The following is a 15,501-nucleotide window of genomic DNA, read 5'->3' as shown; positions in this document are numbered from 1 at the left end:
CCACCGTGACCATTACTTTACTTCTGACCCTTGGGACAGAGGCGTTACCTCATGCAGATGAGGAGTCCCCTACTCGCGGCGACTCCTGGCCTCGGCAGCCCGGGAAACCCTCTTGCAAGGCTGGGGCTCTTGGCCACCAGAGGGCGCAGCATTCCCCCCACCCCCCCACACACACACCCAGGCAGGGTGCGGGGAAGAACGCCTTGCTGTTGGCTGTTGCTCAACGAGTTCATCCTTTCATCACACGTGTTGAGTCTTCTGCGCATGCTTCAAGTCCTCCGTTACCCACAAAGCTTTGCCAGACACTGTCAATAAGCTCTGGTACCCGCCCACAAAAGCGCTGAAGAAAGTTTGTCCCAACACGCGATCCGGCGCTCAGGGCGTTGCTAGGCGACGACTACAGTTTTTCTCCATCTGATTGGAGCTCAGATGAGGCGTGGTTTTTTTTGCCCTGGCATTGCGCATGTGCGCGGCCAAAGATGGAGGAGTCGGAACCCGAGCGAAAGGTGGGAGTGAGGCCGGGTCCACGCGAGGGGGAGCGCGAAGGGGGAGGGGCCGCGGGCTGACTTGGGTCTCTGCAGCGGGCTCGCGCGGACGAGGCGGCCGCGGGAGGGAGCCGCTCCGAGGACGAGGATGAAGACGACGAGGACTACGTTCCCTATGTGCCGTTGCGCCAGCGCCGGCAGCTACTGGTGAGGGGCGGCATTCCTGGGGGCCACGGGGGCGTGTCCCCGGCCGCCAGCGGGAGGGGCCATCGGGGAGCCCGAGTAGTACCTGGGGGCGCGGTTCTGAGGCAGATGAGGGACTGGGGACCTAGCTGAGCTCCGGACAGACGTGCGCTTCAGCGCACACGACCCCCCCTTCCGGAGAAAGCCAGGGTCCCGGCGCCGACCATCCCGGTGCTATGCCCCCCACCTACCGAGTCTTGGGCTTGACTCTGAGGGACACTGGTGGGACCTCAGCTCCAGAAGCTGCTGCAGCGAAGACGCAAGGGAGCTGCGGAGGAAGAGCAGCAGGACAGTGGCAGTGAGCCCCGAGGAGATGAGGACGACATCCCGCTGGGCCCTCAGTCCAATGTCAGCCTCCTGGATCAGCACCAGCACCTCAAAGAGAAGGCTGAAGGTGGGCTGAGCAGGAAGGAGAGAGGCTGAGCCTGGGCCGCAGCGCTCCTCTCTCTCTGACATCTTTGGCTTCTTTTGTCAGCGCGCAAGGAGTCGGCCAAGGAAAAGCAACTGAAGGAAGAAGAAAAGATTCTGGAGAGTGTGGCTGAAGGCCGAGGTAATGATTATAGCTGGTGCAAAGAGGATGTGGGCTGAGCTACCTCCTCCCAACCTCAAGCAGGTTGTGTCCCAGGGGGTCTGGCTTTTGGGAAGCAGGAGCCCCATTGAGCTATGTCTGTCTCCTCAGCTTTGATGTCAGTGAAGGAAATGGCCAAAGGCATCACATATGATGATCCAATCAAAACCAGGTATGTCTTGCCAGTCAACGTATGTGTGTGGCTGAAGACTGGCAGTGATACCCTGGTGCCCAGCCGTACTAAGAGCCCGTGCTGACCTCTCCTGTGCGCTGCCTACCCGTAGTTGGACACCCCCACGTTATGTCCTGAGCATGTCTGAAGAGCGCCATGACCGAGTTCGGAAGAAGTACCACATCCTGGTAGAAGGAGATGGTATCCCACCACCCATCAAGAGTTTCAAGGAAATGAAGTTTCCCGCCGGTACGCAGGGGAGGGGAGATGCCATGCTTTTATAATCATGCCTCTCTGAGATTGTGTCCCAGCCCCAGCTGAACCAGCAGTGGGGATGGAAGGTTTGAGATGGGATTTCACTTTGTGGGTGGTGGTGGTGGTGGTCAGTTTTGGGGGGGATGTTCTTTTGAGACAGGATCTCACTCTGCAGCCCAGGCTGACCTCCTCAGATTCAAAGCAGTCCTACTTTATCCCAACTGAATGCTAGTGCTAACATTGTAGGCATGACCTCCCATGCCCTGTGTGGAGGTGAGAAGGTGGGTAGGTTTGAAACCAGATGTCATTATGGAGTCCTAGTTGTCCCAGAACTTGATACGGGCAGGCTTTCCTCAGACTCAGAGATTTACCTAGCTGTGCCTCCCAGCTTCAGGGTTACAGGTGTGCATACCAGTCCTGGCTAGAGAAAGGGTTTCTTTAGGCCTGTTTGCAGATGCCTCAGCTGTATATGTTCAGTCTTCTGCTTAGGTAGAGCTTTAGTGAAAACGTTATGTTAGGCTTAGATAGATGTGGCCCCAGTCAGCCACTGGGCATTGACCCGCTGTTTCCTGTCTTCAAGCCTGTTTCATGATTTGCAACTTATAGGGAAGAGCTAATTTTACAGGATCCAGGGCTCTAATTAAATACCCATTATTTTTTACAGCCATCCTTCGAGGCCTAAAAAAAAAGGGCATCCTCCACCCAACACCTATTCAGATCCAGGGCATCCCTACCATGTAAGTATGGGCTGTGGGCATGGGGTCCTTGAGGGAAGGGAAGAGCAGAGAAGCGGTGCCCATTTGTCCAGCTGTCTTCTGCTGGGCCCAGTCCTAAAGCTCTCCTCTCCCAACAGTCTGTCCGGTCGGGACATGATTGGCATTGCCTTCACGGGGTCAGGCAAGACACTGGTGTTCACGCTGCCTGTCATCATGTTCTGCCTGGAACAAGAGAAGCGGTTGCCTTTCTCCAAGCGTGAAGGGCCTTATGGACTCATCATCTGCCCCTCAGTAAGATAGGCTAGCCTGGGGGTCAAGATAAGGCCTGGGGATGACTTCTGGTACCAGCCTTGTCTCTGTGCCTGTAGCGAGAGCTGGCCCGGCAGACCCATGGCATCCTGGAGTATTACTGCCGTCTGCTGCAGGAGGACAGCTCACCCCTCCTGCGCTGTGCTCTCTGCATCGGGGGAATGTCAGTGAAAGAGCAGATGGAGACCATCCGACAGTATGTACAAACACCCCGTCCCACAGGCATTCCCAGAGTTCCCCGAGAAGCAAAAGAACTCTTAGTTTACCTTCTGCATAATCCTCACAGAGCTCTGAGTCCAGCCCTTGAGGGAAGACAGGTTGGGGTGAGATGGAAGGATGTGGCTGGGTATCGTGGGAATGTGGTAGATGGGATGTCCCACTCTCTGGGATGTAAGAAGTCAAGACTTGGCAGGGAAGGTGCCATTTGAATTTTGCAGCGGGGCAGTCCAGGCAGAACGCTCACAGATTGAAACCTAGGGTGTCCAGAAAACTCAGAGCTACTCACTAAGGTACTGATGTGGGGCCAGACCCCAGTGCACCTCTGTAGTAGTTGTACAATCCCCAGCCGCCGTGTGCAGCATTCTGGACCAGGCCCTGGGACCGTAGTCATACTAGAACCCATCCCTGTGTCTGAGGTGTCCACAGGCTCGCTCGCTCAGGGAAGATGCAGACACAGAAAAGATAAAGTCACCTTATCAGGAAAGGGAGCCCAGCAAGGCCGACAGAGGGACACAGGGACCAGGGCTCCCCTGAGAGGCTCAGGACAGCCTTCTTGGGGAAGGTGGTCAGGATAAGTGCCCGCCAGGAAGGTGCAGTCCCTCCCTCCCAAACAAGCAGCATGTGCTGCATATAGGGCAGCACGGGGAAGTGCTGAGAGGCAGGGAGGGAAACGGCCAAAGCAGAAGGCGAGGGGTAGCCTCTGGGAGGTGACAGGGAGAGCCAGGTAGCCCAGACCTCGGGATTTCTCTTTGTTCTCAGTGGTGTGCACATGATGGTGGCCACACCTGGACGCCTCATGGATTTGCTGCAGAAGAAAATGGTCAGTTTGGACATCTGTCGCTACCTGGCCCTGGATGAGGCTGACCGCATGATCGACATGGGCTTTGAGGGTGACATCCGGACCATCTTCTCCTACTTCAAGGTGCCCGACCCCTGCCGACCCCTGCCGACCCCTGCCTCCCTCAGGCACTCCTGCGCAGATGTGTACATACTCGCACACTCCATCCTGACCTGCAGAGGCTCTCTGCTTTTCAGGGTCTGTGTCTCAGCTACTCAACATCCTCAGACCCCACCCCCCTTTACCCTCCATCTACCCCTGCATACCCCTGCATAGCTCGGTGATTCTCAACCTTCCTAATTCTGCAACTCCTTAATACAGTTCCTTGTGTTGTGGTGACCCCCAACCAAAGTTATTTTTGTTGCTACTTCATAACTACAAGTTTGCTACTGTTACAAATTATAATGTAAATATCTGATATGTAGGATATCTGATAGGGGACCCACAAAGGGATCACGACCCACAGGTTGAGAACCATCTGCCTTAGCCCCAGTCCTCACCCTTCCTCAGGGCCAGCGACAGACTCTGCTCTTCAGTGCCACTATGCCTAAGAAGATTCAGAACTTTGCTAAGAGTGCCCTGGTAAAGCCTGTCACCATCAATGTGGGACGTGCTGGAGCAGCCAGCCTGGATGTCATCCAGGTAGGCGGGCACTCCTAATGGGCAGAGTCTTACCAGTACAGGCTAAAGCTAGCCACGCTCCCCTGATGCTAACTGAAGAGTCCACCTTGTGACCTTTAGCCAAGGCCATTCTTAGGCTGCCCAGCCCTCAGTGGCAAGAGGCTACCAGGTCAGCTACCCCACACTGGGAGCCCAGCTGCAGTGTCAGGGCTATGACTAACCTAGATCACCTGACTTGACCCCTGTGGTGGCAGGAGGTGGAATATGTGAAGGAGGAAGCCAAGATGGTGTACCTGCTCGAGTGCTTGCAGAAGACACCCCCTCCTGTGAGTACAGCTGGACTAGCTGGTCCCAGGCTTCTCAGGACGAGGTAATGGTGGGGGATGCGGTATGATGCCCTCTGACTAGAGTTGACCTTTTTGGGCAGGTGCTCATCTTTGCTGAGAAGAAAGCAGATGTGGATGCCATTCATGAATACCTCTTGCTCAAGGGGGTGGAGGCTGTGGCCATTCATGGGGGCAAAGGTCAGGATAGTCACTACATTGGCATAGACCTGCTGCTGTGACAGCTCCCTTCCTTCCCATTCCCTGCCCCTGCCCGGCCAGCGTGTGCTACTCCCAACATTCCTACTATAGTTCTGACATATACGTTATCCACCCTAGACCAGGAAGAGCGGACCAAGGCCATCGAGGCATTCCGGGAAGGTAAAAAGGATGTCTTAGTGGCCACAGATGTGGCCTCCAAAGGCCTGGACTTTCCTGCCATCCAGCACGTCATCAATTATGACATGCCTGAGGAAATCGAGAACTATGGTAGGGAGCTTGTGATACTGATGGGCTGGACAGGACGGGGACCAGGCGTCCGGGTAGCGGGCTAGAAGCGGTTCCTTTCATTGCAGTGCACCGAATTGGCCGCACTGGGCGTTCAGGAAACACGGGCATTGCCACCACCTTCATCAACAAGGCCTGTGGTGAGTCTGTCTCCATAGCTACCTTGGCTCCACCCTGGGTCCTCCACATGTCGCTATCCAGGATGGAGCTCCAGGACGGAGCCTGATGGTGCCCATTCTCCCTCTTCCTTAGATGAGTCAGTGCTCATGGACCTCAAAGCCTTGCTGCTGGAGGCCAAGCAGAAGGTCCCGCCTGTTCTACAAGTGCTGCACTGTGGGGATGAGTCCATGCTGGACATTGGAGGTAAGTGTTGAGCCCCGTCTCCAGTGTACAGCTGGGCGGCTTGGGGCTGGTAAGGCAAATAGACTGAAATGCCAGGAAACCAGCCCAGGCTGGTAGGGCCAGCCTGGGGTCAAGATCTAGGGCCTGAAACTTGGTCCTATGACCTTGCTGACCCTTCTCTCCACTCCCAGGAGAGCGTGGCTGTGCCTTCTGTGGAGGCCTTGGCCATCGGATCACTGACTGCCCCAAACTCGAAGCCATGCAGACCAAGCAGGTCAGCAATATTGGCCGCAAGGACTACCTGGCCCACAGCTCCATGGACTTCTGAGCCGTCTCTCTTCCCTCTTCTCCTCAAGAGGCATCAGTCGCAAGACTCCAGCCATGCATACACCAGCCCTCAAGACAAGAAGCCAGCCCCCTTGGCCCAGCTGGCCTGGGCCATCCCAGTGCCCCCCAGAATTACTATTTTTCTTCTCCTTCCCCAGCTGCCATTAAAGCACAGTCCCCTCTATCTCAGACCAGCTCTTCCTCTTTCTCACCCACCTGTCCCCCAGTTCCCGAACAAGCCTCACCCTCTGCTCCAATACCACCCTGAGGCAAGACATCAACGTCTCCCAGAGTTGCCAGCCTGCTATAGAAGGGACTGACTGACTGACTGACTGGTGTGCCCATCTCGGGGCTTGGGGCATCTGGTCAGGAATGCCCAATAGCTCAGAGGAGCCACAGTTGGGGTCATGGCTGGGTCCCTGGTCTCTCTGCCCTCTGACCCTGCTGCTCGTCTCCCTCTTCCCGTGATTGTGCCAGGGCCTCTGAAGCCTCTTTGGCTACCCCTCCCTGCCTGTGCAGCCGCCCAGTCGGAAATCCTTGGCTCCATCTGCTGAGGAAGTGGTAGATGCCACAGAACTGCCATTCCGGCCACAGACACCCTCTCCCTCTGCCTTGCCCCACCCCACTCTCTTCTGGGCTGTAAGGACAGAAATGAGCCAGGCAGATGCTGCCCTGACTGGGAGCCACAGGTAAGAGTCTTACATGCAGATGCCTGTTGTAGCCTAGCCCACCAACCAGAACTTGACCCTGCAGCAAGAGGGGGCAAAGAAGTGCACAGCAGTCGCCAGGCATCTCGGCTTCTCTGCGCCAGGACATTGTAAGACATATGCTGATTCAGCAGACAGCAGTTGCTCAACCCATGTTTGTCACTTAGTGTGTGGCCTCCAGCAAGTTACTTAACATATCTGAGCCTTAATTTCCTCATTGTTGAAATGTCAGTGAGAATGCAAAGGATAGGATCGGGCTGTGTAAGCTTGGAGCCGCCTGGACCATAGTGGGCAAGAGCCAGGAACCAAAAGGCCCCTTGAATGTATTTCCATGTCTACGGTGTGACCCCTAAAGAGCATTTCTCAGTCTGGTTACAGCATTCTTTCCCAACGTGACATTACATGAGTGACAAGATACTTCCCATAATTCATACTCATGCACAGCCCCAACAGAGGGCTCCAGCAAGGCTGGGTGGGGGGGACGACACTGGGCAGGAAGCAAAGCTGTAAGGAGCATGTGACCTCCCTGGGGAGCACCCTGGGGACCTGCCACCCACACTCAGTGTGACAGGCAGTACGCCTGGCTGGAGCCCTTGTGGACTGCCGCCTGATGGACGTGCTGTGGGGCTGCTTCAGTCTCTGACCTTGAAGAGTGGTCAGGGAGGGCCTCCAGGAAGAAGCAGCCAGCTGGGCAGGAAGAGCAGTGGTAAGGGTAACCCAGAAGGGACTGATCTGAAGAAACACAGCTCAGGAAGTCAAGGCAAGAGCACACAGGGTGGAATGGCCCAGACTAGACTGGAAGGGAATAATGGGGTTGGTGGACAGCCAGGGTGGGCCCAGGTCGGGTAAGGATGGAGAAGAGAAAGTGAACTTTAGGAATATTTCTGTTGGGGCTGGGAGTGTAGCTCAGTGGCAGAGCAATTGCCTTAGCATACCCAAGGCCCTGGATTGATCCTGCTAGAGAGGCGTGTAGGCCTCAGAATGGCAGCCAGGAGTTCAGCAATCTGGAGAGGGGAGGGGAGGGTCCAAGGATAGGGCCAGGGCTGTACAGTTCCCATCCTCGGGGTGCACAGCCGCCTGGGGGTGGGGGAGGGTTCAGAGCTCGTGACTCACCCATCCTGTGGTCAGACACTCAGGACCAGCTGATCCAGGTGCATGCGCAAGAGGCAGTGGCCCCCCAGTGGCCTCAAGCTCCCAGTAGGCAGGTGTGGTCCTGGAACAGCCAGAACCCTAAGAGAGAGATTGGTCCTGACTACTATCCCTTCAGTGAAGACCAGGCTCCCCTCCCCCTGGCCCTGCAGCTGTCTCTGGACAGAGGGAGGGGGAAGTGGCTAGAAGGGGAAGTGAGAGGAGTTCCTGTCCAGCCTGTCACCGGTCTCCTCGGATCTTCAGAACAGCCGTGGCCATGGAGTCTCTGGAGACCCCTGTCAAGGACGGCATCCTATACCAGCAGCACGTGAAGTTTGGCAAGGTGGGGACCTCAGGCTGCCAGCCACGGGCAGAGAGAGAAACCTCTGCTCAGCTAGATAGCCTGTCTAGACCTGAGAGAACTGGGAAAGGAATCTGGGTGGGCTGAAACCTGGGGATTTGGGAATGGAGGTTCTTGGCCTGAGATGAGGGCTGAAGCATCCCTTAAGACTGCCCCAGAGAGCTGTAGAGATGCTAAGACTATGGAAGGGTCTTAATCAAAACCTGTGTGTGTGATGGCTCCAAAGCTCCTGGAGAAGGTCAAGGCCTGAGTGGCAGGAGCCTTCCAAGGATGGAGCAGCAGCCTGCAGACAAAGACTGGGTCTCCTTCCAGATGCTGGGGAGGAAAGGGGCTGGGGTCCGTTTTCCTTCTTGAGCATCAGACTGTACGCCCACAGTTAGCTGCAGCTGCTCCCTGGGTAGAAAAACTGTTTCCTTTGCTAGATATCATTTGCATGTTTCCTTCCTTACCAGCATGAAGCTGAGGCCTCCTTCCCACCGCACCCAGCCCCGGCCTAAGTGCCCTTTCTGGTTGGGGGGTGGCAGTAGATAGCATAACAGCCATGTCAGTTGGCCTGCTCCAACCACTAGATTTGCAGACAATCCAGACGAAGTCCCAGGCTCACATTCTCATGGCCTTGAGAGAGAAGCATGCTATTGCTATGGGGTCATTCAGAAAAGGGCAGGGTGGGATTTGAACTCAGAGCTGACCAACCCTAAATACAGACTTCTTCCTGCTTACCTTTTCCCTAACAAGGCCTCCTCCTTCCACAGTCTTAGGGAGGCAGAAGCCAGGCGGCCAGTTGCTCAGCAGCTTGTACAGAGCCAAGTGGCAGGGGGAGCCTTCTTGCCAAGGGTCTTCTTCTTTACAGAAATACTGGCGCAAAGTGTGGGCTCTGCTGTATGCAGGAGGCCCATCAGGCGTAGCTCGGCTGGAAAGCTGGGATGTTCGTGATGGTGGCCTGGGGCCAGCAAGCGACAGAGCCACAGGGCCTGGCCGGCGAGGGGAACGTCGGGTCATACGCTTGGCTGACTGTGTGTCTGTTCTGCCTGCGGACTGTGAGAGTTGTCCCAGGGACACTGGTGCCTTCCTGATTACCACCACTGAACAAAGCCACCTGCTGGCCGCCCAGCACCGCCAGTCATGGATGGGCCCCATCTGCCAGCTGGCCTTCCCGGTGAGTGCAAAGTGAACTGGCCTGGGGGAACCACCTCAGCCCTCTTCCTCATGTCCTTGCTTAGTTAGACCCTGCCACTTGGTAAGCATGCCAAAACCTGGCAAATCGGGGCAACAGCTCAGAACCCACAGAATGAATTCCAGATCCCCATGCATGCTAGAAAATCAAACGGTAGATCAGGAGATCTCTCTAAGGAGGAGACAGTGGGCCTGAGCCCTGAAATGACAGGTGAGGACTCATCAGGCAGAGGCTTGAGAAGGGTGTCTAAGACACACTGACACATATTGATAACACTGGTATCACGGGCAAAGGTCCTGGGGCAGGGAAACACGGTGATTTAAAGAGCAGAAATGGGCCAGCCAGCAGCCAAGGCATACAAGTCAGTGGATTTGGGAAATTCAGTGAGAGCCTCTTGAAACCATCTTGGGCCACATGTGGGTTGGAGGTTTTAGACTGATCAGAAAGGCTGGCTCTGGAGTAGTAAAGCCAGGGGATAATGGTTGTGAAGACGCAGAGTTCATGATAGGAAAACAAACAAGCCTGGTAGATCCTCAGAAAGGAATCATGGAGCAGCTGGCAAGATGGCTCAGTGGTTAGAGCACTGGCTCCTCTTGCAGAGGACCCAGGTTCAATTCCCACTTGGCAGCTCAAAATTGTAAGTCCCATGGGATCAGACACCCTCTTCTGGCCTCCCTGAGAACTATACACATGTAGTACACAAACACATATAGGCAAAACCCCCATACACATAGCAATAGGTAATAAATGTTTTTTAAAACCAATCATGGAGTTACAATATGGCTGTAATTCTCCTGATTCATGTACAACCAAGAGAATGAAAAGAGGTATTCAGGCAAAATGTGACCACCAGTGCTCATGGCAGCCACCATTGCCAAGAGATGAGACAACAGAGGACCATCCCCTGATGAAGACGTAAGTAAAACCTTAATTTGGACAGGGTGGCCCAGGCCTGTAACCCCAGCATTTGGAAGGTGGAGGAAGAAGGTTCAGCAATTCAAGGTCGTCCTTAGCGACATGGCCAGTTCCAGGCCAGCCTGGGCTACTTGAGACCCTGTCTCAAAAACAAACAATAAAAAAGGAGCCTTGAAAAAATACAATGTGGCCGGGCGTTGGTGGCGCACGCCTTTAATCCCAGCACTCGGGAGGCAGAGGCAGGCGGATCTCTGTGAGTTCGAGGCCAGCCTGGGCTACCAAGTGAGCTCCAGGAAAGGCTCCAAAGCTACACAGAGAAACCCTGTCTCGAAAAACCAAAAAAAAAAAAAAAAGAAAAAATACAATGTGAAAGAAGCTAAGCACAAAAGGTAGCACATATGCTTTTTAAATTTGTGTGATCTACCCAGAACAAACAAATCCATACGGACAGAATGCAGGTGCATGGTTGCCGGGACCGTGGGAGGGGAGTGGGCAGCGGCGGCGGCTCATGGGCGCTGGACTGTCATCTGTGGTGATGACAAGTTCTGGAATTAGGTGCTGCTATGACTACACAACCTGGTGAATATACTAAAAACCACTGAATTGGGTACCTTAAAATAGTAAAGTTGGGGACTGGAGAGATGGCTCAACAGTTAAGAGCACTGGCTGTTCTTCCAGAGGACCTGAGTTCAATTCCCAGCACCCACATGGCAGCTCACCGCTGTCTGTAACTCCAGTTCCAGGGGACCTGACACCCTCACACAGACAAAACACCAATGCACATAAAATAAAAATAAGTAAACCACTTGGAAAACAGTAAAGTCGACTTGTACCACTTGTTTTTAAATTAAGACATGCACGGGTTGAAAGGAAGCGGGGTTTGGCTTTGGCCGTGCTCGTGGGTCAAGGTAGTTATGGTGGGCAATCAGAAACGGAAAGAACCTCGGGACTGGCTGTGGGATGGGAGTCAGGGAAGGTCAGGGGTGACCTGCTCCACGCTGTCAGAGCCCTATGGAAGCCAGCCCAGCCCCTGGCCGCACACGTGGGCTACAGAGACACCCTTGGTGCTTTGGTGCACTAGGAATAGCCTACAGAGATGGCTTTGCTCCAGGACCAGCACTGGGGAGCCCAGTGGGGATCGCTGCCCCTGCAGAGTGGGAGGCAGAGCGGGACCAGTGCATGGAAGCTATTGCCCGCTGACCCCATAGGAGGAGTGGGGGGAAGGAACCGGGCAGGCTCTAACTGCTGACTAAAATCTATTCCTCAGGGCACCGGAGAATGTTCCGGATCAGGACAGGCTGAGACTCCAAAAAGGGGCTTTGTTCCCATGGAGGAAAACTCTATCTACTCCTCCTGGCAGGAAGGTGACTCAGGGGACACCCTCGGGCAGCCTCACACCCACCCCAGCAGTGGTCCCTGAGAACTGATGCAATGTCCTTGCTTCCTGAGTACAGTGAGTGAGTTCCCAGTGGTAGTGCAGCGGACAGAGGCCACCACCCGCTGCCAGCTGAAAGGACCCTACCTCCTGGTGCTGGGCCAAGATGACATTCAGCTTCGGGAGACTTCCAGCCCCCAGGCCTGCTACAGCTGGCCCTACCGTTTCCTGCGCAAGTTCGGCTCTGACAAGGTGAGGTGCTGACCAGCGGGACGGGTCCCTGTCGGGAAAGGTGGTAGGTGGTCCGTGTCCTGGCTCCTCGGCCACTGACACCCGCCTGTGTCGCTTGTGTGCAGGGCGTGTTCTCTTTTGAGGCTGGCCGCCGTTGTGACTCGGGCGAGGGCCTTTTTGCCTTCAGTAGTCCACGTGCCCCAGACATATGTGGAGCTGTGGCCGCTGCCATTGCCCGCCAGCGGGAACGGCTTCCAGAGTTAGCCACGTCCCCACCCTGCCCACTGCCTCGGGCCCTCTCCCTGCCCTCCCTAGAGCCCCCTGGAGAGCTTCGGGAGGTGGCCCCAGGATTTGAGCTGGCCACTTCCAGAAAGCTGCCTATGACTGACCCTGGGCCCCAAAGCCTGCCACTGCTGCTCAGTCCCACGCAAGAAGGAACAGTATCCAGTCTCTATGCATCCGTGTGCAAGCAGACCAGCAGGCCCACAGCCACTGGGGAGCACCTCTATGAGAACCTGTGCATGCTGGAGGCCAGTCCTGGGCTGTCCAATGGGGGTCCCGAGTCCCAAGAGGGCCCTCCTGGTGGCCACAGCCCCCTGGCCAGCCCCATCTATCACAACAGTGAGGACCTGAGTTGGCCGGGCTCGGCCCAGGACAGCAACCTGGAAGCCCAGTACCGGAGGCTGCTGGAGCTGGAGCTAGACAAGGCTGGAGGAACTGTCCGTTCCAGTGCACAGACAGGCATTAAGGCCAAGCTGGTGACCCTGCTGACTCGGGAACGGAAGAAGGGCCCTGCTCCCTGTGACCGGCCCTGAAGGCCTGTGCAGTGGCAGCAGGACAGAGGTGATCTCCCAGGAACTGGAGGGAGCAACTTCAGACCTATCCCCTGTCTACTGTGACCTACAGGGACAGGCCAGGCAGCCTGGGGAGAAGGCGCACGCTGCCCTCCCCCCTCCCAGCGGACAGTGTACAGATCGACCAATAATAAAGCTTGCCTACCAGCCCCCCGTTTGGTTCTGCCTATGGCCCATAGTCCACACTATCTCTCTTTCTCCTGGGTCTCTACTGGCACACAGGGCCCTTGTGTTCATTGTAGCAAACTCCAGGCCTTTATGCTGGGCCCGGAGACTGAGTGTTCTGCGCCTGACTTCAGTCACCACTGGCCTGAAACCCACTTGAGCCGACAGACAGGAGACAGGTAGTTTGGGCTCTGTGTGGTTCTGTGCAGCAGGAATGGCAGCCAATCGGAGACACGAGATCTGTTGACAGAAGTGCCCTCCACCGGGTTAGAAGGGCAAGCACAACCAGGCAGGCCGGGAGCCTGGCACTTCCAGGCTCCGGAGGGCCATTCAGGGGGTAGAGTAGGTGCTTGCTTGTTGCCCTGCAGTAAACTGGGTGTCATCCTTGAAGAGATAACAGACTTGGCAGGGAACGAGAGGAAGGCTGGATCTGGGGGGATAGAGGAAAGCGAGGCAGGGAAGCTGTGGAGGAGGCGACAGGCAGAGGTGGGAGTGGTGTGGGGGGGAAGGACAGGACGAGGGCTCTAGAGGGTACACATTCAAAACACTCGGGCCTAGTGGAACTCAGCCAGTTTGCAGACACACCTGAAGACCTCTGCCTGCTTTACCAACTATAAAGAAGCAATAAAAATTAAAAAATAAAGTCCTGTGGGACCGGAGGCAGAGCTCAGTGGTACAAGACCTACCTAGTATGAGGTAAACCCTGGGTTCAATCTTACACACAGACACACACACACACACACACACACAAAACAAAACAAAACAAAAAAACCCAACATCAAAGATTAAAGTATAAATTAGACTTAATCATTAACATTTTTACTTGGGGTGGGCGGGGCTCTAGAGAGGTGACTCAGCAGTTAAGAGCACTGGCTGCTTGCTCTTCCAGAGGACCTGAGCTCATAACCATCTGTAACTCCAGTTCTAGGGAACCCAATGTCCTCTTCTGGCTTCCACAGACAATGCACACATGCAGTGCACAGACATACATGCAGTTAAAACATCCAATACACACAGATATTTTTTAAAAGCGTTTTATTGAGGATGTGGGTGGGGAGATAGCTCAGTGGATAAAGAATGTGTCTCTGGAGTTGGGATTCCCAAAATCCACGTAAAAGCTGAGGTGTGTTGCTACCTGTCATTCCAGCTCCTGGGAGGCAGAGACAAGATCCCCATGGTAAACGGGCTAGGTAGACTAGCCAGAGTCAGTGAGATCCAGCTTCAGTGACAGGCTCTCAACGAAGTGGGAAGCCGTGGAGAAAGACACTCAGTGTCACCTTCTGGCTTACACACAACATACACACACAGAGACCTATATATGTGAAACCCACACATGTACACATACTACACACATGCATATGCAAAGCACACATGTATACATACTGCACACATCCATATGCAAAGAAGGCGAGTTTCTCTTTTGGACTTGACTCACGCATCCATTCAGTCCCCAGCATCAGCATCCTGCCATCACCATCTCCGGCCGTACAGAAACTGATGGATGCTCTCTGATTCCACGTCTGAAAAGAAACCTGCCTTTACCCCACACTCCCCTTCTGCATCCTCCCCGTTCCGTTTCTCTGTTCTGCGCCACAGCGAAACTCCTCAAAAGAGTTGAATTACTCTCATTTCCAGTTTCCCACCCCTCCCCACTCTCTCCCTAACTTCAGTTTCCTCTTTGTCTATGGTTCCATTACATAACCTTTCAAAGTCAACAGCTACCTACCAGACCAGGCTGCACATTGAGACCCTGCTTCTTGGCATTCCTTGCCCTTTCCCGATGCTTCGCAGAGCTTTCCTGCTCCCTTACCGTGTCTCCTTCCTAATGAGTCACTTTCAGTGCTCAGGATTAAAGCCAATGCCTTTTGTCCACGCTGCCCATGTTCTTCCAGCTCTTTTCCTCTCTTCTCTGTTACCGTTCTTCTCAGAGTTCTTTCAGCTAAAAGTGTAGTTAAGTCTGGCTCTGTGCGGACTCACTTGGAGACCTTTGAAGGATACCCATGCAGGCTCACACACAGAGCTCTGATTTTTATCAGTTGGATACATGGAACTTTGGCTTCAGTGTTTCGTCTTTCAAATCCTGGGATGATTCTAACATGCATCCTGAGCTGAACCACTGGCATAAGGGAGTTAATCACCAGGTTCGTTTTCTTAAGATTTATATTTATTTTATGTGTATGTGTGTTCTTTGGCTTTGTGTATGTGTGCATCAAGGATATGCAGTGCCCACGACAGCCAGAAGAGAGTGAGGAGCTTGGATGCTCTGGTGTTACAGACTCCAGTTATGTTAGTCACCCGGTGGGTGCTAGGAACCAAACCTGGGTCCTCCACAAAACCAAAAAGTGTTCTTACCTGCTGAGTCATCTCTCCAGTCCCACACTATCGGGGACTATGGGGGTCCAGCCCCTCGATAGTCCTCTCCCAGGGTCCGGGAAGAATCTACAACCAGCTGATAATTAATCTTTAATGGGAAGAAATGAATCTATGTACACGAAACTCCTTCGTCCATATCCTTTATTATTCTGTGACAATTACAAGCTTATATTCTGCTCTCATATTTAGGTCACCTTTAGCCTGATTTCACTTGTCTGCGATCCCCTCTATGTTCTATCTTAATTCCTTCATCTAGTTCTGTCCCTTCTAGGTTCTCATTGAAAGACCCCCGA

At 54.4% G+C, this 15,501-nt stretch overlaps 2 protein-coding genes across 3 annotated transcripts; both read left to right on the top strand.

Moving 5' to 3' along the window:
- The first annotated feature begins 344 nt into the window (after nt 1-344).
- Nucleotides 345-6,109, top strand: Ddx41 (DEAD-box helicase 41). Its single transcript, XM_006976784.4, has 17 exons — nt 345-506; nt 582-692; nt 963-1,122; nt 1,204-1,278; nt 1,408-1,468; nt 1,581-1,717; nt 2,388-2,460; nt 2,577-2,730; nt 2,808-2,944; nt 3,727-3,889; nt 4,316-4,447; nt 4,681-4,752; nt 4,854-4,950; nt 5,089-5,238; nt 5,325-5,396; nt 5,509-5,619; nt 5,790-6,109. The coding sequence occupies exons 1-17, from the start codon at nt 480-482 to the stop codon at nt 5,924-5,926; spliced, it is 1,869 nt and encodes a 622-aa protein (XP_006976846.1). The 5' UTR covers nt 345-479; the 3' UTR covers nt 5,927-6,109.
- Nucleotides 6,110-6,250: 141 nt separating this feature from the next.
- Nucleotides 6,251-12,824, top strand: Dok3 (docking protein 3). 2 transcript variants are annotated; one of them, XM_042278537.2, is made up of 6 exons: nt 6,251-6,614; nt 8,025-8,103; nt 8,972-9,277; nt 11,478-11,574; nt 11,665-11,837; nt 11,942-12,824. In XM_042278537.2, exons 1-6 carry the CDS (start codon nt 6,577-6,579, stop codon nt 12,629-12,631), a joined length of 1,383 nt encoding a protein of 460 aa, XP_042134471.1. In that variant the 5' UTR covers nt 6,251-6,576; the 3' UTR covers nt 12,632-12,824. The 2 variants fall into 2 exon arrangements, with proteins under 2 accessions (XP_042134471.1, XP_042134473.1); XM_042278539.2 differs by having other exon boundaries at nt 6,251-7,338.
- Nucleotides 12,825-15,501: the final 2,677 nt, after the last annotated feature.

The sequence above is a fragment of the Peromyscus maniculatus genome, chromosome 5 (genome assembly GCF_049852395.1).
Source record: "Peromyscus maniculatus bairdii isolate BWxNUB_F1_BW_parent chromosome 5, HU_Pman_BW_mat_3.1, whole genome shotgun sequence".
Lineage (NCBI taxonomy): Eukaryota > Metazoa > Chordata > Mammalia > Rodentia > Cricetidae > Peromyscus > Peromyscus maniculatus.
Note: the sequence above shows the minus strand (reverse complement) of the source record. Positions and strands in the feature narration are given on the sequence as shown.